The following is a 12,832-nucleotide window of genomic DNA, read 5'->3' as shown; positions in this document are numbered from 1 at the left end:
CGTGTTCTATATATTAAATATAACAATGGTTACAATGTTCTAACTAATGGTCAAATTAAGCACTGGGAGACCACTGGATCACTTACTTTTTCAGTAGATGTTTTATAGTCACATTTTATTCAACACGGACCATTGTATGGCTAATGCAGCAATGTCCGTAGTTCTGTGTAAATACCAGATGATGGCAAACGTTTTAATGACAGAATAATTTTCTCTTAATAGCCAAGCTTATGCCCCATCCCACACCCAAAAATCCATAAACACCTCTGGGAGAAGGTACTAAACCCCATCCCACACATCTTTGCTTTGGTCCTGTGGTAGTCTTGACGCCACACACTGTTCATGGCCCTTCCCCGGAAGAGCAGGGCGGGGAGGACTACGTTCTATGAAGAGAAAGGGAGCAGTGTGTTATTGAGTGAGTGACAGGGTCTCTTTCAATGACCAGTAAACCTAACCCCCAAAAAAATAAAAAATAAAATAAACCCTCGTCACCCCATTGTTGCACAGGTACTCAGTGATAAGGAAAAGGAGGGCCATCCGCATTTGCTGTACAGCCAAGCATACATTATATTATGGCCTCTCTTTTTCTACAAGAAGGGTATTCAGTACACAGCTGCCGTTAACACACGGCAGGACTCCTTAAAGTAATCAACCTGCAAGCATTAGCACGCTCAGCTGTTCAGCCACAGACTGACCCCCTGGTGCTGTGGTGTAACAATGTTTGCAGGGGAATTATTATGATAGGGGGATTGGAATAAAAGAGAAAAAATCTAGGAAGCCTTACTGTTCTTTTAAAACAAACAAGTGAATGAGCAACACCAGCACTGAACAATTCAAAATCAGAAACAATTATTAAGGTTGTCTTTGGAAGCACTGAAAGCATCATCTGTATACTTAAGCAAGACATTAAATAACCAAGTGCCTTTTTTTTTTATTAATTGGAGACCAAATTGCTGACAGATTCTATGTTTTGATGCCAGTATGTGAATTACTGGTTTGTATATACTGCACATCTTTTAGCATGACTACCAATATTCAAAGGAAACACCTATGATGTACAATAATAGCTGCAAGAGGCTGTTTTGACCAAGGTCATCCTAAGGAGAGAATTCAATTGCTTTAGATGTTAGGCCATGCATTACTGCAATGCCTAGCTATTCCTATCCACCAGTTTTGGTAATGCCAGACCTCTGTGGGATACAATGCAAAACTTACAATGTAGTGAAGTTACCGTTCCAGAATGGCAAATATGGGCCAATTCTATTGTTAAGGGCATCTATTTTCCCGTCTAAACAGAAATGTTTAGACGCCCAAACAATTGCCACAATTGTTGTTTGTGTGCCCAAACAGACAGGACTTAGATGCGTAAAAAGGATAAGCCAGTCTAAAGTCCAGCTTTCAGCGTCCAAAGTGACGACTTACCATACATTTATTCTAGTACGTCCGGAGGCTGCAAGAAATAATGTCATCCTCGCAGCTAACAGATGTCTAAATGGAGCAACATGAGCCACCGAGTAGTAGCCACGGGGAAAAAAACTATTGAATTGGCCCCATAGTGTCCAGCTGATACAACTGAATTCCCCTCTAAATGTCTTGCATAGACTGGAAATGTACTCAAGAGAAAAATGAAAAGTATGTTTTATAAATAAACCACAATGTACTAAAATAATATTTCTCTTACATCCTAGAGGATGCTGGGGACTCCATAAGGACCATGGGGTATAGACGGGCTCCGCAGGAGACATGGGCACTATAAAGAACTTTAGAATGGGTGTGCACTGGCTCCTCCCTCTATGCCCCTCCTCCAGACCTCAGTTAGATCCTGTGCCCAGAGGAGACTGGGTGCATTACAGGGGAGCTCTACTGAGTTTCTCTGTAAAAGACTTTTGTTAGGTTTTTTATTTTCAGGGAGCACTGCTGGCAACAGGCTCCCTGCATCGTGGGACTGAGGGGAGAGAAGTAGACCTACTTAAATGATAGGATCTGCTTCTTAGGCTACTGGACACCATTAGCTCCAGAGGGTCGGAACGCAGGTCTCACCCTCGCCGTTCGTCCCGGAGCCGCGCCGCCGTCCTTCTCACAGAGCCGGAAGATAGAAGCCGGGTGAGTATGAGAAGAAGACTTCAAAGGCGGCAGAAGACTTCGGATCTTCTATGAGGTAACGCTGCGCGCCATTGCTCCCATCACACACACACTGGCGGCACTGTATGGGTGCAGGGCGGGCGCCCTGGGCAGCAATTATTAACCTTTTAGGGACACTGGCAGAGATATATACTGCAGAGGCAGTATATGGCAAAAACCCCCGCCAGTATAAAGATTTGAGCGGGATCGAAGCCCGCCAGTGAGGGGGCGGAGCTTGTTCCCTCAGCACTAACCAGCGCCATTTTCTCCACAGCACGCTGCAGAGAAGCTAGCTCCCCGGACTCTCCCCTGCTGAACACATACAGAGGGCAAAAAAGATGGGGGGGGGGGGCACATTTATTGGGCGCAGTGATTATATTTATAAAAGCGCTGGACTGACTGGGATTTTATTCCAGTATCCGGTGGCGCTGGGGGGGGGGGGGGGGGGGGGGGGGGGGGTCGGTACGTGTGTGTCGGCATGTCTGAAGCGGAAGGCTCATCTAAGGAGGAGGTGGAGCAGATGATTGTGGTGTCTCCGTCGGCGACACTGACACCTGATTTGCTGGATATGTGGAATGTTTTAAATGCAAATGTGTCTTTATTACATAAGAGAATGGACAAAGCACAGTCCAGAGTAAAGTCAGGGAGTCAAGCCATGGCTTTGGCTGTATCACAGGGCCCTCCAGGGTCTCAGAAACGTCCCCTGTCCCAAGTAGCAGACACTGATACCGACACGGATTCTCACTCCAGTGTCGACTACGATGATGCGAGGTTACACCCAAGGGTGGCCAAAAGTATTCATTATATGATTATTGCAATAAAAGATGTTTTACATATCACAGATGACCCCTCTGTCCCTGACACGAGGGTATGCATGTTTAAGGAAAAGAAACCTGAGGTAACCTTTCCCCCATCTCATGAGATGAACGGGTTATTTGAAAAGGCTTGGGAAACTCCAGACAAGAAACTGCAGATTCCCAAGAGAATTCTTATGGCTTATCCTTTCCCTGCACAGGACAGGTTCCGGTGGGAATCCTCGCCCAAGGTGGACAAGGCTTTAACGTGCTTGTCCAAAAAGGTGGCGCTACCGTCTCCAGACACGGCAGCCCTCAAGGATCCTGCTGATCGCAGACAGGAAACTACCTTAAAATTAATTTATGGACATACGGGTGCCTTGCTCAGACCGGTAATAGCGTCGGCTTGGGTTTGTAGCGCTGTAGCAGCTTGGGCAGATACCTTGTCATCTGACATAGATACCCTAGATAGGGATAGCATTTTATTGACCTTAGGTCATATTAAAGACGCAGTCTTATATATGAGAGACCCTTCCAGAGACGTTGGGCTGTTAGGTTCAAGAGTCAACGCCATGGCGATTTCTGCTAGGCGAGCCCTGTGGACCCGTCAATGGAGGGTGATGCCGACTCAAAGAGACATATGGAAGTTTTGCCTTACAAGGGTGAGGTTTTGTTTGGGGAAAGTCTCGTGGACCTGGTTTCCACAGCTACCGCGGGTAAATCTACCTTTTTACCTTATGTTCCCCCACAGCAAAAGAAAGCAATATCAGATGCAGTCCTTTCGGTCGCATAAGTCCAGAAGAGTTCGGGGCTCTTCCTTCCTCACCAGAAGTAAGGGTAGAGGGAAAAGAATGCCTGCTACGGCTAGTTCCCAGGAGCAGAAGTCCTCCCCGGCTTCTCCTGAATCCACCGCATGACGATGGGGCTCCACTGAGGGAGTCCGCGCCGGTGGGGGCACGTCTTCGACTCTTCAACCAGGTCTGAATTCAGTCAGACGTGGATCCTTGGGCGATGGAAATTGTATCCCAAGGCTACAAGCTGGAATTCGAAGACGTGCCTCCTCGCAGATTTTTCAAATCGGCTTTACCAGCTTCTCCCCCAGAAAAGGAGATAGTTTAGCTGCAATTCAGTGATTGTCAAGGTGCCCCTAGTTCAACAGGGGAAGGGGTACTATTCAACCCTGTTTGTGGTCCAGAAACCGGATGGCTCGGTCAGACCCATTCTAAATCTAAAATCCCTAAACCTGTACTTGAAAAAGTTCAAATTCAAGATGGAATCGCTCCGGGCAGTTATCTCCAGCCTGGAGGGGGGGGGGGGGGGGGGATTTTATGGTGTCACTAGACATAAAGGATGCATACCTTCATGTCCCCATATCAGTGGCGCACCCAGGGGGGTTTCCGAGCACCCAGAAACCCCCCTCCACTAAAAAAAAAAAAAAAAAAAAAAATTATTTTTTTTTTAGCTGCATGAGTATTATTAATGGCTGTCTAGCGTCCTCTGCAGCCTGCTGTCTTCCTGGTGGCACTTGTCAGTGCAATAAAAGTTTACTTTATTTTAATTATAGTACATATATATCCATGTGCATACATATATACACATGTATATACATACATACATATAAACACACACACACACACATATGATATATATATATATATATATATATATAAATGTGTATATATATGTGTACTGTATGTGTGTGTACATATATATATATATATATATATATGTATGCATGTTTAATATGCTATGTATATGTGTATATGTATGTGTATGTATATATATATATATATATATATGTAGATATATATATATATATATATATATATACACACACACACACACACACACACACACAGACACACTAGTTTTACGGACCCAGCATATACTGGGTCACCTCAGTCCCCACCCCCGTGATTGGCTCCGCCCAGTTCTAGAAACCCCCCCATGCAAATCCTGCGTTTGCCACTGCATATATCCCCCTCATCAGGCATACCTGAGATTCGCTGTACAGGACTGTCATTACCAGTTTCAGACGTTGCCGTTTGGGCTTTCCACAGCCCCGAGGATTTTCACCAAGGTAATGGCGGAAATGATGGTGCTCCTGCGCAGGCAGGGAGTCACAATTATCCCGTACTTGGACGATCTCCTGATAAAAGCGAGATCGAGAGATCAATTGCAGAAAAGCGTGTCAATCTCCCTGAGACTGCTGCAGCAGCATGGCTGGATTCTAAATCTACCATAGTCACAGTTGATTCCAACGACTCGGCTATCTTTCTTAGGCATGATTCTGGACACGGAACAAAAGAGGGTTTTTTTCCCAATGGAAAAAGCCCAGGAACTCCAGAACATAATCAGAGACCTGTTAAAACTGGAAAAAGTGTCAGTCCATCAATGCACTCGAGTACTGGGAAAAATGGTGGCGACCAACGATGCCATCCCCTTCGGCAGGTTTCATGCGAGGACGTTTCAGTGGGACCTTCTGGACAAGTGGTCGGAGTCCCATCTACAGATACATCAGAAAATAAGCCTGTCCCCCAGGGCCAGGGTGTTTTTCCTGTGGTGGCTGCAGAGTGCTCACCTTCTCGAAGGTCGCAGGTTCGGCATTCAAGACTGGGCTCTGGTGACCACGGACGGGAGCCCCCGAGGATGGGGAGCAGTCACACAAGGAAGAAATTTTCAGGGACTATGGTCAAGCCAGGAGGCTTGTCTACACATCAACGTACTGGAATTGAGGGCCATATACGGCCTACGACAAGCGGAGAATCTTCTTCGCGACCTACCGGTTCTGATTCAATCAGACAACGTCACAGCTGTGGCTCCTGTAAACCGCCAAGGCGGGACAAGGAGCAGAGTGGCAATGGCGGAAGCCACCAGGATTCTTCGCTGGGCGGAAAATCACGCAAGCGCTCTGTCAGCAGTCTTCATTCCGGGAGTGGACAACTGGGAAGCAGACTTCCTCAGCAGACACGATCTCCATCCAGGAGAGTGGGGACTTCATCAAGAAGTTTTTGCAGAGATAACAGAGATAACAAGTCAGTGGGGACTTCCACAAATAGACATGATGGCGTCACGCCTCAACAAGAAGCTTCGGAGGTATTGTGCCAGGTCAAGGGACCCTCAGGCAGTAGCGGTGGACGCCCTGGTAACACCATGGGTGTTTCAGTCGGTCTATGTGTTCCCTCCTCTTCCGCTCATCTCAAAAATACTGAGAATCATTAGACGAAAGAGAGTGCAGACAATACTCATTGTTCCGGATTGGCCTCGAATGGCCTGGTATTCAGATCTTCAGGAAATGCTCACAGAAGATCCGTGGCCTCTTCCTCTCAGGGAAGACCTATTGCAGCAGGGGCCCTGTGTGTTCCAAGACTTACCGCGGTTACGTATGACGGCATGGCGGTTGAACACAAAATCCTAGCGGGGAAAGGTATTCCGGAGGAAGTCATCCCTACTCTGATTAAGGTTAGGAAGGAGGTGACGGCGAAACATTATCACCGCATCTGGAGGAAGTATGTATCTTGGTGTGAAGCCAAGAATGCTCCTACTGAAGATTTCCATCTGGGCCGTTTTCTCCACTTTCTACAGACAGGAGTGTATATGGGCCTAAAGTTAGGCTCCATTAAGGTACAGATTTCGGCCCTATCAATTTTCTTTCAGAAGGAATTGGCTTCTCTCCCAGAAGTCCAGACTTTTATAAAGGGAGTGTTGCACATCCAGCCTCCTTTTGTGCCCCCAGTGGCACCATGGGACCTTAACGTGGCGTTACAGTTCCTAAAATCTCACTGGTTTGAGCCTCTTCAAACGGTGGATTTAAAATTTCTCACTTGGAAGGTGGTCATGTTGTTGGCCTTGGCATCTGCACGGCGGGTGTCCGAATTGGCGGCTTTGTACCACAAGAGCCCCTATCTGATTTTCCATGTGGATAGAGCAGAATTTTTGCCTAAGGTGGTTTCATCTTTTCATATGAACCAACCTATCGTGGTGCCTGTGGCTACGGGTGACTTGGAGGATTCCAAGTCCCTTGATGTAGTCAGGGCCTTAAAGATTTATGTAGCCAGGATGGCTCGGGTTAGGAAAACAGAGGCACTGTTTGTCCTGTATGCAGCCAACAAGCTTAGCGCTCCTGATTCTAAACAGACAATTGCTCGCTGGATCTGTAACACGATTCAGCAGGCTCATTCTACGGCTGGATTGCCGTTACCAAATTTTGTAAAGGTCCATTCCACTAGGAAGGTGGGCTCTTCTTGGGCGGCTGCCCGAGGCGTCTCGGCATTACAGCTTTGACGAGCGGCGACTTGGTCGGGTTCAAACACTTTTGCTAAATTCTACAAGTTTGATACCTTGGCTGAGGAGGACCTTATGTTTGCTCAATCGGTGCTGCAGAGTCATCCGCACTCTCCCGCCCGGTCTGGAGCTTTGGTATAATCCCCATGGTCCTTACGGAGTCCCCAGCATCCTCTAGGACGTAAGAGAAAATAAGATTTTAAACCTATCGGTAAATCTTTTTCTCCTAGTCCGTAGAGGATGCTGGGCGCCCGTACCAGTGCGGACAAAATTCTGCAAGACTTGTATGTAGTTATTGCTTACATAAGGGTTATGTTACAGTTAAGATCAGTCGTTGGCTGATACTGTTTTGTTCATACTGTTAACTGGTTGCGTATATTACAGGTTATAAGGTGTGGATGGTGTGGGCTGGTATGAATCTTGCCCTTAGATTAACAAAAATCCTTTCCTCGTACTGTCCGTCTCCTCTGGGCACAGTTTCTCTAACTGAGGTCTGGAGGAGGGGCATAGAGGGAGGAGCCAGTGCACACCCATTCTAAAGTTCTTTATAGTGCCCATGTCTCCTGCGGAGCCCGTCTATTCCCCATGGTCCTTACGGAGTCCCCAGCATCCTCTACGGACTAGAAGACAAAGATTTACCGGTAGGTTTAAAATCTTATTATTTTTTGTTATTGCAGGTATTGATACCATACAAATCATGAGGAAAGAAACAGATTTTTTTTTTTTAAACCAAGGGGAGATGAGAAAACTTCTTTTTACATTTCTGCTTCCATTACTTGTATACTGACATTGGTGGACATATTGGTATCAGACACTGTCCAGTTACAACTGTACATAAAATGGGTGTGGTATCCGTGACCGGCGGTCAGCATACAGGCGTTGGGATTGTGAGGGTGCGGGATGTAGGGGGAGGTATTGTGACCATCGGTCACATAACTACATCCCCATAAAATATATTCTTGGGTGTCCCTTTACACATACAAGTTTTCCAGTGAAAAATCTTACCTCTCTTTCTTGGTTTTTATAGGGAGCCTCCAACATTGCCTCTATCACAATATCAAAGTCATCGGAAGCCATGTCTGCTCAGCAGCGAGTGGATGGTGTTCTTACAAGCAGAAAGGAACAATGTCTGGGCTATTTCTAGGCTCACTAAATATGGGAACAAACAGCATAAAAACAAAACTGAAGTGAATACGTTTGGTACACTCCATACATTTAGTACATTCACTTCTACTGAAGAACACAAAAATTACTTTTAATTAACAGAAACAAATGCACCCTCAGGTCCATTATTTTTAATGAATTCCATACACAAATCCAAAACAAATTATTGTCTAGGTCTACATTACAAATTATTAGCTCTATGCAGTAATTTCTCTTGTCTGCGTGTTATACCACTAAAAAAGAAAATTGTGTCCCACAGATTCCACTTTATGTGCTTATATACAGTAGGGCGATTCTCCAGAAAGTGAACATAAAGTACAAAAAATAACATTTCCCTAACCAGCAATTTGTTTATATTTATTAAATGTACACATTCCAAAGTATAAGAAACTACTTTGATTTAACTCTAAGGGGGAATTAAAATCTTATCGCACCCCAATCTCCCGTCTAAAGTGACGGGAGATAGAGGGGCGATACTCAAATGACCCTGTTATAGCGCTGATCACGCCCAATACAGTCGGGTTTAGGAGTGCTTAAATATGTTTTTTTTAGCACACTAATGTAGTAGTTCCAAATCACACAAAAAAAATAAAAAATAAAAAAAATCGCCAATTATAACAAAGTTTTCACACCACACTTCTGCAAATTGTAACTGTTTGGAAGTACCTTTTCTTCGTTCACTCTATACAATATGAGGTATTTTAAAATTAAATATGAAATCTGACATATAGCTTAAATATGAACAGAAATATTATCATTTAAATATGCTAGGCAGCTCCGTCCTGTGCATCACTGTGAAAGGCAACATTTTCATACAGTGCTAATAATCATCATTACAAAACAAAACCACCACAGCTCATCTTTGTAGTCTGGATATATAACTAAAATCCATGAACAAATTAAGATACAGGTTGAGTATCCCATATCCAAATATCCGAAATACGGAATATTCCGAAATACAGACTTTTTTGAGCGAGAGTGAGATAGTGAAACTTGTGTTTTTTGATGGCTCAATGTACACAAACTTTGTTTAATACACACAGTTATTAAAAATATTGTATTAAATGACCTTCAGACTGTGTATATAAGGTGTATATGAAACAAATGAATTGTGTAAATGTACACACACTTTGTTTAATGCACAAAGTTATAAAAAATATTGTCTAAAATGACCTTCAGGCTGTGTGTATAAGGAGCATATAAAACATAAATGCATTCTGTGCTTAGATTTAGGTCCCATCACCATGATATTTCATTATGGTATGCAATTATTCCAAAATACGGAAAAATCCCATATCCAAAATACTTTCGGTCCCAAGCATTTTGGATAAAGGATACTCAACCTGTAATTGTTTTTATTTGCTCTATAATAAAAATAAGAATTTACTCACCGGTAATTCTATTTCTCGTAGTCCATAGTGGATGCTGGGAACTCCGTAAGGACCATGGGGAATAGACGGGCTCCGCAGGAGACTGGGCACTCTAAAAGAAAGATTAGGTACTATCTGGTGTGCACTGTCTCCTCCCTCTATGCCCCTCCTCCAGACCTCAGTTAAGGAAACTGTGCCCGGAAGAGCTGACACAACAAGGAAAGGATTTGGAATCCAGGGTAAGACTCTTACCAGCCACACCAATCACACCGTACAACTTGTGATAACCATACCCAGTTAACAGTATGAACAACAACTGAGCCTCAGTAACAGATGGCTCATAACAATAACCCTTTAGTTAAGCAATAACTATATACATGTATTGCAGAGAGTCCGCACTTGGGACGGGCGCCCAGCATCCACTACGGACTACGAGAAATAGAATTACCGGTGAGTAAATTCTTATTTTCTCTGACGTCCTAGTGGATGCTGGGAACTCCGTAAGGACCATGGGGATTATACCAAAGCTCCCAAACGGGCGGGAGAGTGCGGATGACTCTGCAGCACCGAATGAGCAAAGGCAAGGTCCTCCTCAGCCAGGGTATCAAACTTGTAGAACTTAGCAAATGTGTTTGAACCCGACCAAGTAGCAGCTCGGCAAAGCTGTAAAGCCGAGACCCCTCGGGCAGCCGCCCAAGAAGAGCCCACCTTCCTTGTGGAATGGGCTTTTACAGATTTAGGATGCGGTAACCCTGCCGCAGAATGAGCTTGCTGAATCGTGTTACAGATCCAGCGCGCAATAGTTTGCTTTGAAGCAGGAGCACCCAGCTTGTTGGGTGCATGCAGGATAAACAGCGAGTCAGTTTTCCTGACTCCAGCCGTCCTGGCTACATAGAATTTCAAAGCCCTGACTACATCCAGTAACTTGGAGTCCTCCAAGTCCCGAGTAGCCGCAGGCACCACAATAGGTTGGTTCAAATGAAACACTGATACCACCTTAGGGAGAAATTGGGGACGAGTCCTCAATTCTGCCCTGTCCATATGAAAGATCAGATAAGGGCTTTTACATGACAAAGCCGTCAATTCTGACACACGCCTAGCCGAAGCTAAGGCCAATAGCATGACCACTTTCCACGTGAGATATTTTAGCTCCACGGTCTTAAGTGGCTCAAACCAGTGGGATTTCAGGAAATCCAACACAACGTTAAGATCCCAAGGTGCCACTGGAGGCACAAAAGGGGGCTGAATATGCAGCACTCCCTTAACAAACGTCTGAACTTCAGGCAGTGAAGCCAGTTCTTTTTGAAAGAAAATAGATAGGGCCGAAATCTGGACCTTTATGGACCCCAATTTTAGGCCCATAGTCACACCTGACTGTAGGAAGTGCAGAAATCGCCCCAGCTGGAATTCCTCTGTCGGGGCCTTCCTGGCCTCACACCAGGCAACATATTTCCGCCATATGCGGTGATAATGATTTGCTGTCACATCCTTCCTAGCTTTTATCAGCGTAGGAATCACTTAATCTGGAATGCCCTTTTCCGTTAGGATCCGGCGTTCAACCGCCATGCCGTCAAACGCAGCCGCGGTAAGTCTTGGAACAGACAGGGCCCCTGCTGTAACAGGTCCTGTCTGAGAGGCAGAGGCCATGGGTCCTCTGATATCATTTCTTGTAGTTCTGGGTACCAAGTTCTTCTTGGCCAATCCGAAACGATGAGTATAGTTCTTACTCCTCTCTTTCTTACTATCCTCAGTACCTTGGGTATGAGAAGAAGAGGAGGGAACACATAAACCGACTGGTACACCCACGGTGTCACTAGTGCGTCCACAGCTATCGCCTGAGGGTCCCTTGACCTGGCGCAATATTTTTTTAGCTTTTTGTTTAGGCGGGACGCCATCATGTCCACCTGTGGCCGTTCCCAACGGTTTACAATCTGCGTGAAGACTTCTGGATGAAGTCCCCACTCTCCCGGGTGGAGGTCGTGCCTGCTGAGGAAATCTGCTTCCCAGTTGTCCACTCCCGGAATGAACACTGCTGACAGTGCTAGCACGTGATTCTCCGCCCATCGGAGAATCCTTGTGGCTTCTGCCATCGCCATCCTGCTTCTTGTGCCGCCCTGGCGGTTTACATGGGCGACCGCCGTAATGTTGTCTGATTGATTCAGCACTGGTTGGTTTTGAAGCAGGGGCTCTGCTTGACTCAGGGCATTGTAAATGGCCCTTAGTTCCAGTATATTTATGTGTAGTGAAGTCTCCTGACTTGACCACTGTCCTTGGAAGTTCCGTCCCTGATTGACTGCCCCCCATCCTCGGAGGCTTGCATCCGTGGTCACCAGGACCCAGTCCTGTATGCCGAATCTGCGGCCCTCGAGAAGATGAGCACTTTGCAGCCACCACAGCAGAGACACCCTGGCCCTTGGGGACAGGGTGATCAACCGATGCATCTGAAGATGCGATCCGGACCATTTGTCTAACAGATCCCACTGAAAGATCCTTGCATGGAACCTGCCGAAGGGAATTGCTTCGTAAGAAGCCACCGACACCTGTTTTGGTTTCAGGAGGTCCCTGACCAGAGAGGACAATTCCTGGGCCTTTTTACACCGGGAGAAACACCTTCTTCTGTTCTGTGTCCAGAATCATGCCCAGGAAAAGCAGACGCGTCTCAGGAATCAGCTGCGACTTTGGGATATTCAGAATCCAGCCGTGCTGTTGCAACACTTCCCGAGAGAGTGCTACGCTGACTAACAACTGCTCTCTGGACCTCGCCTTTATAAGGAGATCGTCCAAGTACGGGATAATTATAACTCCCTTCTTCCGAAGGAGTATCATCATTTCGGCCATTACCTTGGTAAATACTCTCGGTGCCGTGGACAGACCAAACGGCAACGTCTGGAATTGGTAATGACAATCCTGTACCACAAACCTGAGGTACTCCTGGTGAGGTGGGTAAATGGGGACATGCAAGTAAGCATCCTTGATGTCCAGTGACACCATAAAATCCCCCTCTTCCAGGCTTGCAATAACCGCCCTGAGCGATTCCATTTTGAACTTGAACTTCCTTATATAAGTGTTCAAGGATTTTAAATTCAGAATGGGTCTCAC

General features: G+C 45.8%; 1 protein-coding gene across 4 annotated transcripts in view; it reads right to left on the bottom strand.

Annotated features, from left to right (window-relative positions):
* The window catches only part of RBM23 (RNA binding motif protein 23), a 298,094-nt gene that overhangs the window by 167,874 nt on the left and 117,388 nt on the right, over positions 1–12,832 (bottom strand). For all 4 annotated transcript variants that reach the window (XM_063913568.1, XM_063913567.1, XM_063913569.1 and 1 more), the window contains one exon: positions 8,205–8,348. In XM_063913568.1, coding sequence (XP_063769638.1) covers positions 8,205–8,276 — 72 coding nt within the window. In that variant the 5' untranslated portion in view covers positions 8,277–8,348. The remainder of the gene's footprint in view (positions 1–8,204; positions 8,349–12,832) is intronic.

The sequence above is a fragment of the Pseudophryne corroboree genome, chromosome 1 (genome assembly GCF_028390025.1).
Source record: "Pseudophryne corroboree isolate aPseCor3 chromosome 1, aPseCor3.hap2, whole genome shotgun sequence".
Classification (NCBI taxonomy): Eukaryota; Metazoa; Chordata; class Amphibia; order Anura; family Myobatrachidae; genus Pseudophryne; species Pseudophryne corroboree.
Note: the sequence above shows the minus strand (reverse complement) of the source record. Positions and strands in the feature narration are given on the sequence as shown.